The following is a 16,440-nucleotide window of genomic DNA, read 5'->3' as shown; positions in this document are numbered from 1 at the left end:
TTTAAGCTTGAACAAAGGCTCTCTGCTTTTACATAGGCAGAATCCATGGTGGTTTTTGAGGGACCCCACTATGTTGGCATAACAGCCTTCACTTTGGGGTTAAAAAGCCATCTTCTAGCAAAGGCAAACTAGGTTCATTCCTGTTTCTCAAGGATTGGGCTATGCCCCACCTGTAACCTTAACTACAAATGGTTCTGAACTGCCTGTGCCAGGAATGGCAATCGTGACTTTGTTGCAGAAAGTTGTTTATGATCCTCTTATAACCCCACCTTTGTTCCAAATGGTTATATTGCCTCCTATGACTGACTACCTTACTTTGTTCAGGAGTCCCTGTATAACTAACTGGTGCTTATATTCTGCTGCTGTAACCCCACCTATTTTGCCCAACAAAATGCCCCTTTTGGAAATCCCATACCCATGAGCTATAAAAGCCTTATCTTCCTCATATCCAGTGCTGACTTCCTGAACTCTTCAAGAGAGGCAGCCTGGGTACATGAATTAAAAAGCTTGCTTCAATTAATTACTTGCTTTTATTAATTTGGCCATTTTGATTTGGGTTGGTGGTCATTCTCCTTCCATCATTGGGATTAGTAGTGACCTTCACCTCCACTGAAAAATGTTAGGGGCATGTTAAAATGCTCTATTCTTCTTTGTAAATATAAAGACTCTTATTATCCCAAAGTCCATGTTAAGGTCGCTGGCCCCAAAGCTAAGAATGACCAAAAGAGCTTAAACCAGGAAGAACTAAAATAAAACAGCAACTATAATCAAGTAGAGGGTCTTGCTGCCTCCGCCACTCCCACTGCTGGCACTTGCCCCGGAAGCAGTGGTCAAGAATAGCCCTAGTAAGTATTGTCAAGGGAGAGTCCTGGAAAGAACTGTGCCTGCAGACACTGCCTGACCAAAAGACAGTGGAGGTGGACCTGCGGGAATGTTGGGGGTCCAGATGCTTCACCCTCCTGATTAAACCACTTCTAGGAAGGAAGTAACATCCTCGGTCTAATAGATTAAAAAACAACAACAACAACAACAACAAAAACCATTTTGGACTCTATTCATTTAACAGATTGATAGTTCCCACCAACCCAGAAGCTAAATGTGTTCTCAGGCGGTACCCTACCTTCAGTGTTTCAATGTATCAACAAAGTGTCTTGATTTGTGGATTTCTTTGTTTTCTTGATGTAAACAATAAAAACTTCATGAAACTGCTCCCACATTAGAACAGTGAGTCTGAGGGCAACTGAAATCTGTGTTCGCAGGACACGATCATCCAAATCTGGTTCTAGAGCAAACTATCTCTTTATTCCCTTTGAGGCGGGGGCTGCATTTCAAGAGCGGGGTCCACAGCATGCCTTTCAAAACAACCGAGGACAGTGACCCATCAAAACTATTAAGTACCTTCCCAGGACACGAGGCCTCACACTCAAAGGAGCATCTTCATTGCAGGCAGGTGTTTCATTCTACTTACGCAGCCTACTGTGAGGCCGCCAGAAGAAATACAGAAAGCTCAGATGAATTCTAATGCCACCTAAACAAATAATTTTCTGTGTATGTCACAATTACTGTCTAGGGTAGTCTTAAAGTTAGAAGCTTCGTGGTAAACAACTCTGCCCTTGAAAATATGCTAGAAACACTGAAATTTTCTCCAAAGAGGACTTTAAAGGTCCCAGAATCAAGTCCTGAATTAGCATATCAAAATAAGGAGCTACTGAAATGGAAATTCTGCATAAGAAACTGGGCGCTTCACAGGGTACCTGCAGGAGGTCCTGTGTCCTCAAAGAGACTGCTATCTCTATCAAGACAGGGACCAGCAAATGTGCTTGTTCTTCATGAATTCCAGCAGAATAAGGTTTATTATTGCTGACAACATCATTAAAAAAAAAAAAAGTCTCGGCAATGCCCCCGTAAGAGTGACAGCGGGTTTGAAACAGAGAGCTCCATTTGTAAACCATATGTTGTTTTCTAGCACCAAACCCTATGCAGAATTTTCCTTAAAGCGACAACACCGAACTGGAATCACAAAAGAACCTCATTAAGCCTGAATTCTTGAGCTCTAAGTGTAAAAAGGTCCTGGCCCCCTCAGAGCACAAACAATGCGGTGACCACAGCCACTGCCTACTCCGTAAAACGTATTTGGTTATTTATAAGGGTGACAATTAATAAATAAGAATAGGGCTGAGGAGGTGGCTCCGTGGTAAAATGCACCTGAGGCTCAACTTTGAGGACTGGAGTTCAGGACTCAGTTATGCCTGTAACTCCGGCTCCAGGGGCTCCCTCACCCTCTGCTTACTTCTGCAAACTCATAGGGCACCCACACAGACACATCCATATCCATAAATAATATTAAAATCTTAAATAATAGTAATAAATAAACGCTTTGGATTTGCTCCCATCCATGTTCCTTGTGCAATCCAATTTTAAGCCAAAGGGAACTTGGGAGAGGAAAAACAGGCAAAACAAGGAAAATCTGCCAGTTTCTTTATGAGGTGGTAGGCAAAACCATAACCCACTGCTTGTTGAAGGTGGCAGAGCAGGCTTCAAGTGCCAACTCCTCAAGAGGCTGAGGAGAGATGAGCCCATTTAAATCCTGGCTGGGCAATGCAGGGAGTCTCTCAGTTCAGTCCACTGATTTTCTAAATGTCCTCGTTCATACCTAAAAGAAAGGTGGAGCTGGCCCAGAACAGGTGATGTTTCTATGACATAGCTGGGTGTTTTTAACCTTTCCCTTTCCAGTCAAACCCAAGGTGAGTTCTGACTGAAGGAGGGTGAAGAGACAGAAAGAAAGGCAGTTCCTCAAGGCACCAGCTAAAGCTGCCCCTTATGGGAAGTTTGTTAAACTGTGGGCCTCGCCCCTCAATGTGAGGGTCGCTACGGGCTTGACAGAAAATGAAAATCTACAAATGCACAGCGGTCAAAAGTTACTTCCACTTTCTATACAAAAAAATGAAGTGCAACTGACCCCACTTGCCCGTGGTACAGTACCATCACTGCACCTTGTGATTTCACTGGAGTCTTGTTCTGAGTACATCACACTTCATAGTAAGCAAACAAATACTACTCTAGACATTTCTGCTCACATTTCAGACTATGGTATGTAACCGCAATGTGTTCACTGTACATACAAAGTTTTGTTGCTCTCAAAAATATAATAGTTTTATTACAATAAAAAAACACTACTAAAATTTTTCTACAGTCTACGCAGCACACAGATCTTTTAGTAAACCTCTGGACTGCATTGTGTTAGAATGGTTGATTTTCAAAAACTGTTGTCTGGCTGGGCAGTGGTGGTGCACACCTTTAATGCCAGCACTTGCACTCCGGAGGCAGCAGCAAGTGGGTCTCTGAGAGTTTGAGGTCAACCTGGTCAAAAAAGTGAGTTCCAGCATAGCCAGGTCTGTTACACAGAGAAACCCTGTCTCAAAAAGAAAGAAAGAGGAGAAGAAAAAAAAAAAAAAAAAAAAAAAACTTGCTCTCTGGGTTGAATTTCATTTTTTTTTAAAAATTGTTATAATAATTTTAGCATGGTATTAAAAGAGCCTCTAATAATTCGTAAAGTAGCCTTGAACATATTGTGTAATAAGTATTTTTATAGTGTTCGTCACAGTGACAATAAACTCAACTTATCAATCAAATCTGAAAGACACTGAGGATGTTCAGTGTTTTATCAGGCCTCATACTCAGCAAAGACTTTACACTTGGCATAAAAATAAGCTAGCTCATCCATCTCATGCCTATGCAAATTCACTCGCCTTAAATAACTGGTAAATTACCTGTAGTGAATGTTTGCTGCGCATATGTACATGTGTTCCTATTGACCCAGAATCACATAACCAAACTCTACCAGAAAAAAATGCTCTGTCTCTTTAAGTATATGAGGATCCCAAATCCTTCCATAACCTTGGAACAACATTATATTTGAAATCACTAGGGGAATACACAAACATTAAGCCCGGAAGCAAAGGTCTTAATTAGCCTCAGGGTAAAAGTTATAATAACCACACAGCGTTTTGCCTCTTCTATTCTTATCTACTGAAAACAAAGAAGAGGTGAACATGAGTCATTGTTTTAGTGTCTGACTTCCCAGGGCATTACCAGGAGGGATGTTTTCAAAACCCAGGAAAAGTCATATTAACAAAAAACACAGGGTTTCCCCTCCATGGACTCCCGCATCTGGCTCCACCATCGGCTGTGTTATTTCGACAAACATACAGCACGGGAGGCAATTACTGGATTATATCAAACTTGGGGGGGGGGGGAAGTGAACTGAAACCAATAAAGATGCATACACTTGACAAGGCAAAATTATTCTCGTGCCCCCTTCGAAATCACGGAAAGAAGTTCAGAAAGCTGAGGAATGAAGCAAGCAGTGATGGAAACCTTGCTCAGTAGAGAAAGGTCAAAAGGGGCACTCTATTTCAGGGAGGATCAAAGAGACCTCATTTTAAATTCTGCTTGCAGAAGAACAAATCGGCTTTTTTTTTTTTAAACGGTGGCAAAAGACCAACCATGTAGATGACTCAGTAAGGCAATGCTCCAGAGGCGACGATCACTTACTCTGTAAATGGAAGGTAAGAGCTGCTTCATCTTCAGCCTGTGGAAGACAAAGACATCATACACGGCTGAGACCGCCAGGACAGTCACTCCTTGTTCCTTCCACAACATACTGCATCCTGCACACAGTCCGGTCCCCAGGAACCAGCCCCAAGTTCTGGCCGAGTAGCCTCTTGTAGAACAGTGCTTAATGTAGCAGAGCAAGGAGAGGAGGAAAAAGAGACTGGCGCCCACATCTGCCCGTCCCACGATGCCCGCCACTGCCTCGGTATGAATGGGGTGAGACGCGAACATCAAGCCAGCCATGAAAGTCCAGTATCCATCCCCGAGAAGGACCTTGGAGAAGCGTGTGAAGAGCCCGGTTACGGTCGCATGCAAGAGGACATTGACGAGATGGTAGCTCCAGGGATTCAGTCCTCCGATGGCATGGTTCAGTCGAAAAGAAAGAGTGCAGAGTGGCCGGTAGGACTTGTGGCTACCACTGTGTGTTAGAAGAGTTCCCCAGAAGTCATTGTAGAAAATGTGTGTCCATGGGGTTTCTGGGAGCAAGTCCTGATTAGTCTTGATAGCACGGCTGAAAAACAAAATGTATTAAAAATCAAATGTAAAATATATATTTTAAAGGAAATTGACATTGATGAGATACTCTTCCTCAGAGACTTGTTATTATGTTTATAATAACAATATTTATAACAACAAGTCAGGGATCTCGGTACACAGCGGTTGAACCCAGACCTTCCCCTAATGCCTGCTAAGGCTACAGTGAGGGCTCCTTTGCTATCCTGAGAACCTGGCCCCTTGATAAGCACAGCCTTTGAAGAACAAGTGAATACAAGTGTTCCATGGGTGCTTTCAGCCTCCTGTGGCAGCCCCTAAATAACTGTTCCAAAACTCTTGTGGAACTCTGTTTAAAAACACAACCTTTAGGCTCCTGGTTAGCAGCCGCTTGTGACCCTGTATTCTTAAGATAGTACAGGTGCTGCTCCTCTTTGGGATGCATCTAGATCCAGCATCAGCACCTCCTAAAAACAAATAGGTCATCAATTGTGTCCACGCTGCTGGTCTTTAGGACCAAAGAGGAGCTATAGCCAAGAGAGCTGGAGAGATGACAGAGATGATAAAATGGCTCTCTACCTACCTGGTGTTACCTGCCTGAATTTATTTATACTACAGCCTTTCCCATTTCTGCTCTCACCTGTAAAACTCATACTGACACCTCATTGTCACCTTGAATGTATTTCCGGGATTATATGCCTCATACATCCATGTAAATGTCAAGGATGAAGGGCCTACTGTTTATTGGGTCCTTGCTGTCTGTCAAGCACTCTGGTCCCATTGGCTATATCTTCTCATTTAAACTTTGGCGCAACACTGACAAAATCTTGCTATTATCTGATATCTTACTATCAACATCTCTCAGGTGAGGAAATTATGGCTGAGAAATATAAACCAACCACTGGTTCAAAGTCATGTGTGTTTGGAATAGACGAGTACCGTGGTTTGTATTATTTTCACTATTCTGTGATTCCCCAAATGTAATCTGTATACCACTGTGGACATTTAAGTAGATATAAAAATGGGCAAATGTTAATGGTTCCGTCTGTTCAAATGTCTGTTTAAAAGAAAGATTATCTCATCAATCATAGAATTTTAGCAACCCTTGTTCCAAACAGCACTGATGAAACTGTTAATGCAATGGTGACAAATATTAAATAATCAAATCTGTGTTTCATTCAGAATATCCAGGGGATAGATAAATGGTAAAGAACCAAGAAGAAGAAGGGAATCTTTCGAGAGTAAGAAAATGAAATAGTACATAAGACTGTAAAGGGATAAAGGGAAATTAGAATGGGAGGGGCTAAATGGGGAGAGAGGTGGGAGGATAGGACAGAGATGGGACTATAGGGAGGGTCTGAAAAGCCTTATCAAAACCTACTACTGTAGACGTTTCCCAAAACGTGTGTGTGTGTGTGTGTGTGTGTGTGTGTATGTGTGTGTGTGTGTGTACTGTAGTGGCAGAAATATTTTGTTAGCAGAGTAACTTGGATTTAAAGGCCAGCTCCATGAGATAAAACCCATACCTGACACTCACAGTGATGAGTCCAAGTACTTCAGAGAGTGTGCACAGTACCTTCTTTAGTGAAAGCTAGACAAAATTCTAGCCGGAGAAAGGGTAGTGGGTACAACCAAGAGTAATTTTCAACTGAGAGTGGCCAAAGAGGGAGGGAAAATCATTTCTCCTCAGTGAAGTGTCACTGTTTATATCAACCGCAAATCAGTGAAGGCCTCAAGATCAGGAGCAGCTGTCCAGCACAAGTGATTCCATGACTCTGTGTGTATGTGTGTGCACGTGTGTGCACATGTGTGTGTGTGCATGTGCCCATGTATGTGTGTGTATTTTCTTTGTTCTGTTTTCATATTTGCTTTGGTTTGTTATTTGAGAGAAATGTTAAGTTGGGTAGGTAGAAGAAAGGATCTGGAGGAACTCGTCAGGGAGAATATGATCAAAATGTATGATTTTTAATGCTTTCAAAGACATATTAAATAATAAATAGCCCTAGGACTGTAGAATCAAACGTTGAAGATAGAATGTGAATGATTCTGTTTAGAGGATTCCTCTCCTGGGCTACTGTAGTTCCTGGTCAACAAGAAGACATCTGGATTACTGTGTAGCCCTGTGACACATACTCTCTAATGACAGAGAACTAGGGAAGCACATAAGTCAAAAGGTAGGAGGACTAAGAAGCTCCAAAACTGGAGAACTCTCTATTAGTCCAGTAGCAGGGCAGCTTGGGCATTTTAGAAGGTGCAGAACACATACGTGATGGGAAGCTAGCCTAACAATACAGCCCTCTAGTTCTTTCCATTTCTGCTATCTGTTGTGAGATCAAAGACCCATCACATGACTGTTTTGAAAGGTCACACTGGAAAAACCATGGACTACAAGGAACAGCCCTGATTCCTAGTTCTATAATTTCCCGACTGACTTAGAAAACATGACAATACAACAAATATCCAAACAGATTAAGAACATCATCCGAAGGAGAGCAGCTAAGTAAGGGGGCAAAGGGAGTATTACATGAGGCAGAAATGACTGGCCAGTGGTAATGTTTAACTCTAACTGGCCCCCCAATAAACCTATCTGTTTCTGTTTCTCTGATACACTTTTACCTTGAAACAATGAGGAACACTTATAATCAATCATTTATCTTAAACACAGTGAAGCAGAGGTCCCATGCATATCACTGGGACTTAAGAGCAACTGACACCTTTACGTTATCAGCTGTTAGATTATTGCACAAGGATCAAGGTAAATTTTTAAAATAAAGTTCATCATAAAGTCTAGTAGACAAATTCTGTAATCGAGTAAATGAGGAGTGAAATTTATAACAAAAGAAAGGCTATTAGTTATTGGTAGTTCTCTACTCTCTGCCCATCCTATATTAGTCTTTTATGTGCATTATTTACTTATGAGACGTAATTAATATTTCTAGATCTTTAATACAAAGACCAAGCTATTAAAACTATGTCTTAAAATTGCACAATAGAAAGAGTTCATTGTTCCCCCCCCCCCCCAATACATAAGTTTTCCTCTTTCATCTTAGTAGAAGGCTTTGAGCTGGGAACATGGTTCTCTTTTATATTTCCCTTAATGTTCAACATGGTCATGTGAATAACTTTGATCTACTACTTCCAGAAAGTATATTAAGAGGAAACTATTAGTTTTCCCTCCTCCCAGGCACCTCCTTTTGCAATATGGACTGCTGCTGAGAAGAGAAGCACACAGCTGACCAAAGTAACCAAAGAAGGGCAGTGACGCACTGTCATGCTAGACACTAGCCCTAAGTTAACTGTCCCATTTCTCTAAGACTACATTGCCATTTCTCCTAAGCTATGAGACTGTGAGTGTCACCTAACAGCAGCAGCTGAGCCAAAACACAGCCACGTCCTTTGTTACCAGAAGACCGACGACATCACAGTTGTTCGGTTTTCCATTTTGATTTTTCAAGTCTCCGTGTATTGACTGTATATGAAATGAATTTCCATATAAATTGGCTTTTAAAATATTAGAAACAGATGTTTTTTTCTGGATCCATTAAATTAAAACACCCTGCTATGACATTCATCAAGACTCTAACCCAGAAGTAATTGCTTAAGACTTGATGGGGTATAATTAAAATTTAAAAGAAATATGAAAAACTGACATACTGCCAAACAGTGTTGTCAGAGAGCGCAGATTTCAAGTACTTCTGAATCAAACTAGACTGGCTTATGCTGGATCTTAACATCGACAATGGCATGCGGATATCCAGAATCAATACAGAGCTACTAACATGTCCCTGTTAGAGCCCCTGAGCTCAGGACAAAGCGCTCAGGGATGGGGCCCTGCTAAAATAGTCAGGAAAGCTGGGAAATACATTACTTAAGATAGTGCTTCACCCTCTAAATGGAAGGTCCAGGAAGGATGGAAAATGGTCTTCCCTGACCCCGTTATTCTATATTTGTTCAACTCTGTAAAATCTTTCAAAGAAAAAAAGGGAAATCAAGCAGCGTGAAAAATTCATTCAAAGCAGCTGGAGTGTCTTATCATGATAGCAATAAACCTAGTTACATGAAGCAAGCAGAGAAAAACTTCATCTACCACCCACAAAATGAGGACTCCATGTTAGAGCCCCCGAGCTCATGACAAAGAATAAGATTAATAAGTCAGAACAAGGAATAATATCAATAAGTCTTATACTTTCTCTGGGGGAGGGGCTCTGAAGCCCAGCCACAAATTTATACACTGTAATGAAAAACAAAACAAAACAGAAGAAAAAGCAAGCAAAAAAAACTAAGGGACTAACAATGTCAATAAAGCAAAATTGCAAGAGCAAAGGCATACCTCACTTCTGTGTTGAACATATAGAATGAAGGAGACACTAGCATGATGGAATTCTCTAACATGTGCCATCAGCCTAAGCAGGACTTTAACTGATGACTTTTAGGACAAAGGATGACGGACTATCACAAAACCGCACTAGACTTTAATAAATAAGCCATGTCGCACATGCAGGTCGGTGATAAGGGCGGCATCGTGACTCCATCCAACCTCGCATTGGAGAAGACGGACCAGAGGGACCTTAATAAAACTGAGTGATCTTCAGGCAGGAAGAGGAGTGCTCATCTGTCACTAAGCAAAATAGATTTTGATCCATTTGCATTTTCTCCTATGAGACCAAAATAGAAACAGCAAAAACAACGTCTGCTATTTCACAGCTAATGGGACACCTTCAGGCAAACCAGAATTGCACGTCGGTATAATTTCTGAGGTTGCTTTTGCATGAGCTGGTGACAGAAAATTTAGAAAGATATTAAAGAATCAGGAAAAGTCCCATCTGGGGAAAGTGGGCGGGTGGGAGGTGAAGGACAAACTGACAGAAGGGGAAGAGCAACACGTATAGGCAGAATTCTCTAAAGAAGACAGGACCAGAGAATGTCTTTCGAAGCAAAACGATCCAGTCTCTCCAGTTGCCATAGAGGTCTTAACCTGCTTCCAGTTTTGTTCATTTGTGGCTCAGTTTTTGCTGCCTTGTATTTTTTTTTCTCTCCCCCACCCTTTAGGAAATGTTGATAAAGACCAGCACGGTTATGAAGCTGAAGGATAATGTGTCATATCACCTCAACTATTGTTGAGTATGTGTTCATGCCATAAGACTTCCACTGGCTGACACTTCCAGGTGCAAGTACCCTCTTAAGACATGACCTAGTCCATCAGAGCAGAATGCAGCTTCAACCAGCAAAGGTATACTCCTCTGCCATTATTGTGTTGAAACGTAAGTAAAAGCCAAGCCTTGAAGCAGGGGGGTGGAGTGCAGTACAACTTTGCAATGGGCTAAACTTGGTTTTATTGAAGAAAAGACGAAAAACAATGCCTTTTGTAAACCAGCCCTGCTTCAGCACTACACAAGCAGAAATATCTATACTGAAGCAAGACAACGTAACAAAGCCTAAGAAGATACTTTTGAAGATGCAACACAGTAGAAGAGCCCTTGCACAGCACACAACAAGGCTTTAGGCTAGACTCCAGGATGGAGAGAAGAGAAGAGTGGGGAGATGAAAAAAAAATATATTGTGGATCCGACTGGACGTATACTGACTGAGACGACAGTACAATATGCCTTTTTCTCTCAGTATCTTACTATTCTCTTTTATAAACTAGAAATAACTGGACGTGCCTTGTCAGGTCACTATGAGAAATAAGCAAAAAGTAAACACCTACATGCAACACAAAGTGTTGCATACAGCATATGTGTAAAGGACACATGTCCATGCATCCCACTACGTACGTGTAAAGTATGTGCTTGTGACACATGTATACAATCACATACACATGGGCAGATATGTCCTCGGTGCCAGCTGTTGTTATCATGTCCACCATCAACACTAAAAACAAACTACTGTTGCTAGCGACATCGCCAACAGTGGTGCTTTCAACACCCCCTTAGATTTATAGTCCTTAGATTCCAAAGATCAAAGGTGTGAGGATTTCACTCAGGCCTCTTTAGGCTTGAGCTGATGAGATGCTTGCTGCACAGACCAGAATGCCTGAGTTGGATCCCAGGATCCCATGGTGGAATAAGTGAGCCTGCATCCCAGATATTGTACTCTGGCTAGCACACACACACACACACACACACACACACACAACATCCAAGGGTACACTCATATACACATCAAAACTCACATACACAGTAAGTGTTTATAGCACAGAGGGCAACTTTGTGAAGTTGCCTTCTACTTTCTACCTCATTCATGAGACAAGCTCTCTCTTATTATTGCTTGGTTTGGGAGGGTGGTTTGTTCGTCTGTTCTTTGCTCTCGCATAAGCCAAGCCAGTCGCCCAGCAAGCTTCCAGGATGTTCTCCTTTCGATGCCTCCTATTTCCCAGATGATCACTTGGACTATAGATACATGCTACAGAGGTCCCAGGCATCAGACTCAGATCACGTTTTTACCCACTAAGCCGCCTCTCCAGCCTCTGGACACACTACATTACTTTTTTTTTTTTTGATTTTTTTTAAATTTATTTATTTATTTAAGGATTTCTGCCTCCTCCCCACCACCGCCTCCCATTTCCCTCCCCCTCCCCCGATCAAGTCCCCCTCCCTCATCAGCTCAAAGAGCAATCAGGGTTCCCTGACCTGTGGGAAGCCCAAGGACCGCCCACCTCTATCCAGGTCTAGTAAGGTGAGCATCCAAACTGCCTAGGCTTACTGGCCACACCTATGTGGAAGGGCAAATACGGGAACCATGATTTCCCAACTAACACCAAGTATATCACCTTTAATTCCAGATGTACAGTTTGCAGGTAAGAATAACCCTTCTTGGCAAAGTTCTGGTAAGGAGCACATCAGGCAATGTTACTTAATGTATAACAGAAGCGCTCACTGTTTCTGCAGACCTACCCTTGATAGTACAGGCACCCTGTTATTTCCTTTCGAAAACAGTTCTGTCTCAGTACTTAGGGTCAAGGCTGTCCTCAGAACATGAGGAAAGGTCTTGGAATTCTGTCCTTCAGTGTACTACAAGTTCTTCATCTCCATATCTGGCCAGACAACTGAATGAAAGGTACGTGAACCAATCGGAGTCAAGATGGTACCAATAATCCACTGAGAAAGGGCCTCTTATTTCAAGAATGAGATGAAATCTTAGGGAAATTTAAAGGCATGGTCTGTCTGAGAGTAAGGTCAACTTGTGTTATCAGAAACCAGAGTGACCAGGAAAAGGGATGCTTCTCTGTATAGTTGGATCCAGCTATGCCTAAAGCCAACAGATGGACCTTAGTCATAGAGATGTTAGTCTAACACATGTAATCAATAGTGCAATGTAGCAGCCCATTATACAATTATCACATAACACTGCACTTGCTCTTTTCGTTCCTTATATTTAGTACAACTGAATCCACACAGAACTTTCCCAGCAACCATCTCCATCTTCCTCTGACCCCGTAAGGAGTACTAACATGACTCCATCACTGAATTCAAGGTTGTGAGTGAGGGGCATGTCTTTCTTTCTCTCTTCCTCTTTTTTTTAAATTGTTTAAGGATATTTTGAGGCTTTTCACCACATCAGAAAAGCCCATGAATCCACCTTTTGTCTATTTTCTAAAATCCTTGTTTAGGCTTTCATTATTTCTTGCTTGCGCTGCTCAGCATGCTGACAGAATTGCATGGCCATTGTATGTGTTCTTCATTAGCCTATAGGTCCCCTCAGGAAAGAAATAATGTCTTTTCTCCCAGTGACCAAGGTAGCTTAGGCATGCAATAAATATTGTTAAACAGAACTCAATGGTTATGCCTATTGCCTGCCTTTTCACTTTGATCCATTATGCATGCAATGAGCTAAAAAAGTTCCCGAAATACAACACTAACTCCACCTTCACTCTCCAAAAAAAAACCCTTATCATGTCCTATCTCTTTTCTTTAAAAAAAGGAAGGAAGGGAGGGAGGGAGGAAGAGAGGGAGGGAAGGAGGGAGGAAAGAAGGAAGGAAGGAAGGAAAATTTATAGATAGCATTCATGATCTCCTAGGTCAATCTCGTATTTCCTCTACATAAACATGCAATGTCATTGAAAATCTGCCACATCTTTTCCTTGGCTCAAACCATTTCTTGTCTCCTAGGCCATATGGCATGCTTTCCGCCAATCATTGCATCTTTCTAAATATGCTTTGCTGCATTATTGCAGCATGCTAATTTGGAAACTACATGAAAAGTGCTTCCTAGTTCCTGCAGCTGAATGTATTTGCATTCGTCTTCGGGTGCCAGTGCATTCCGGTTAGTAAAACTAACTTCTTACGACAAGTTCCAGGGATCTTAAACGGGATGATGTACAAGACATGTTTCAGAAGAAAACGGGAGGAATGTGTGTGCTAAGAGTGGCACACAGGTGTGTTTAATATCCCCCCTTTTCCTTTCCCAGTAGAATATCATTGTCCAATAAAAAAAAAAAGATTGATTCTGTCAATTAAAGTCTTCACCTGCCAGGTTATTCATCTAGCTTGTAATGGGCTAGGGACTTCAAAGGGCAAAACAGATAGAAGGCTGCGTGAAATAGTAAAAAATCCTGACTTTGAGTAATAGCAGCCTAAGGGATGAAGCAAGTAATGTCCGGGGAGTTTCGTGGCAGGGTGGTAAATCCACTGCTAATAAAAATACTAACAGCTAGAGTAGAACATAAACCAGACGCCTGCCATTTCAGAAGGTCAGAAACTCGCATGAGGAACGCAAGCCTACATTCATGGAAAGAAGTTAATGAAGCAGCAGTGGAGCAAGGGATGTGTTGCCAGAACTGCCGTCAGTCGTTCCAAAACCCACAGAACAGGAGAAAGTGTGTCGAGTCTGAAAAGGAAGGAAGACCTTAAAAAGGAAGAATGGACCAGCAGAACCATCAGCTGCTATCTCTTCTGGTGCTACTGTCCCCAGTGACGCCCCAGGAACCTTAATGGGAGACTCGCTTTCCTTTTTGGAACATCCTCATCTCCCCCAACATACTGTTAATGCCTCAGAAACAGAAAACACATCTTACTCATGTTTTGGAAAACAACACACAGCAGGTGTCCAAGGCATACCTGATAAACTCAGTTCTAACTAGCGATGACTAGTACGGGAGCTTTGTTCAAAATTGTTTAAAGTATTGAGGGAAATATCACTTTCATCAAAAAGTAGTTCCATCACTCTGGGCACTAACCTTTGCTCACACAATGATAATTAACTGTGAAAAACCATCAGGTTAATTGGCTTAACCTAAATGTCTCTGGCACTCACTTGCCACTTAACCTATAATGCCTTCATTAAAGTCCCTCTTTAGGGATAAGCCATTATATTGAGAAAGCTCCAGTTAATATGCAAATACTTGGCTAACAGTGTAGGGGAATGAAGAAAAATACCATACCATCTTGGTCCTGTCTTAGTTTGAGGAGAAGTGATGTATTTCAGAATCACACAGCTCAAGGACGTTTTCGAGAAGGGTACTCTGCTGTCTGGGCAGGGATGTCACTAGGTCCAGGGGCCAGGGGAGGCACTAGAGCCAGGCTGTCATTTATCATTACAGCTGGACCTGCTTGTTCATTTGCTCTTTGATCGCCTCCAACTAGACTGTAAACCTGTCAAGGTCAGAAATGATGACTTCATAAGCAAGTACCACTTCATAAATTCTCACCATCCTGCTGTCTGGGAAAAAAGGTCACAAGATTTGAGAAAGAGCCTGTTTCAGGGCGAAACACTGAAGGCTGGGTGGTGAGGGGCCTTCACAGGGAAGTAGGTGTTTGTTTATTGTAAAGGTAAATCTTGCAACTAAAGGAGTCGATTCTGGCGAATTTCCCTCCCGTTCCTTTGAGAATTTTTCCCATAGGCCATTACAGGACATTTACGGTCTGGACAGGAACACTAATCCTTTCCTACCCAACCACACAGTCCTCCGAAACTAGAAAAGGAAATCCATTTAAAGATGGCCCAGGCCGAAGCGAAACCCAAACTTGTTGGAGATTATATTCCCACAGTTACAGCAACTCTGTCCTCATCCGGAAAACAGGGTCCTCAGCACTCTTCCCTTCTTACAGGGAATAAGGTGAAGGAAGACGCTTTATTAAATGTTGTTGAAGAACCTTTAATACTCCGGCGACAACAATGTTGCCATTTCGAAATTTCATGTCAATGAAAGCTGATCATTTAAGTTCAAGCTGCAGTTAACCTGAAGATGTTTCTAAATGTTATTTACACAGAAGCTATTTAGCAAGATAACGGCAAAAGGGAACAGCAGGAAGATATCAGGAATAGTGTAATCCAGAAGTTTAATTCCACTGATTAAAAGAATCTTCAGCTCAAATATCATCTCATGCTTTGAATTTTATATGATGAAGAATATTTCCTATTTCATTATTTGGTCGTTAAATGCAATCACACCTTCCTAATTTATCAAGGGAACAGTACACGCACCTCTTTTCCCGTTTTCTAAACGGATTCAGCCTCCATTAAAAGGTTTAAAACTAACCCACTAATTTTCAAGAAACTGATAACTGCTTTGAAGAGGCACTTTGAAACGTTCTCATTATCAAATCAAGTAAAAGAACCATTTCTGTGTACTGGTTCATAGCCATCATGAATTTGTCAGTAGGTTTTCATACCAAAATAAAGAGGGTGGGGGAAGCCAGGCATGTGGTACCCAACTGTACTCTCAGCACACGGAAGGCTTCACAAGCTCACAAATCGGAGTCTAAGCTGTACTACCACCCTGTAGCCCAGGCTAGTCTTGACCTTATTATCGTCCTACTTCTTCCGCCTGAGTAGTTGGATTTACGTAATACGTAGCATGAGTAGTGATAAATATCTCATGTTTTATTTACTTGATTTGACATACCACAGTATGTTTCCATTACAAATGCCTTTTTAAAAATGTATTAAAGAGTGCAAATCAATATTTGTAATTTTTCTAAGTGAAAAACAGTATGGTTGGGCAGGGTGGCACATGTTTCATTATACTATTCTGCCTACCGAAGCACAGAGAACACAAGTTAGAGGCCACAGATGATATCTTGTCTCAAAAGAAACTGTGGTGTGTGTGTGTGCATGCACGCGCTCTGTGTTTAACTGCCTAAAATATATTTAATGCTTTCTATCAGGCACCGGATTCTAGAACAGAATGTTAAGTTGAACCAGCGGACTCCAACATCTCTGCTTTGAGCTCAGCCTTGTCCTGTGAGAATGTGAAGAAGACAGGAAGGCTATCTTTGTACTCCAGGATGTGGGCATCCAACTACACTCTAAGCAAGCGTGCGTTGACCACTGCAAACAAGCCCTGTCGCTTCGAGCCTTATTTTTCAGACATTAAGTTGCTGTTCAGTTTTAGAA

At 41.8% G+C, this 16,440-nt stretch overlaps 1 protein-coding gene across 1 annotated transcript in view; it reads right to left on the bottom strand.

The window, feature by feature from the left end:
* Tmtc2 (transmembrane O-mannosyltransferase targeting cadherins 2) overlaps nt 1–16,440 on the bottom strand; it is a 375,422-nt gene that overhangs the window by 216,657 nt on the left and 142,325 nt on the right. The window contains exon 2 of the mRNA XM_041670971.1: nt 4,555–5,125. Coding sequence (XP_041526905.1) covers nt 4,555–5,125 — 571 coding nt within the window. The remainder of the gene's footprint in view (nt 1–4,554; nt 5,126–16,440) is intronic.

Source organism: Microtus oregoni, unplaced genomic scaffold (assembly GCF_018167655.1).
Source record: "Microtus oregoni isolate MIOR12 unplaced genomic scaffold, Mior012 000001F_ref0000356, whole genome shotgun sequence".
NCBI classification, from domain to species: Eukaryota; Metazoa; Chordata; class Mammalia; order Rodentia; family Cricetidae; genus Microtus; species Microtus oregoni.
This window is presented reverse-complemented; position numbering and strand designations above follow the sequence as displayed.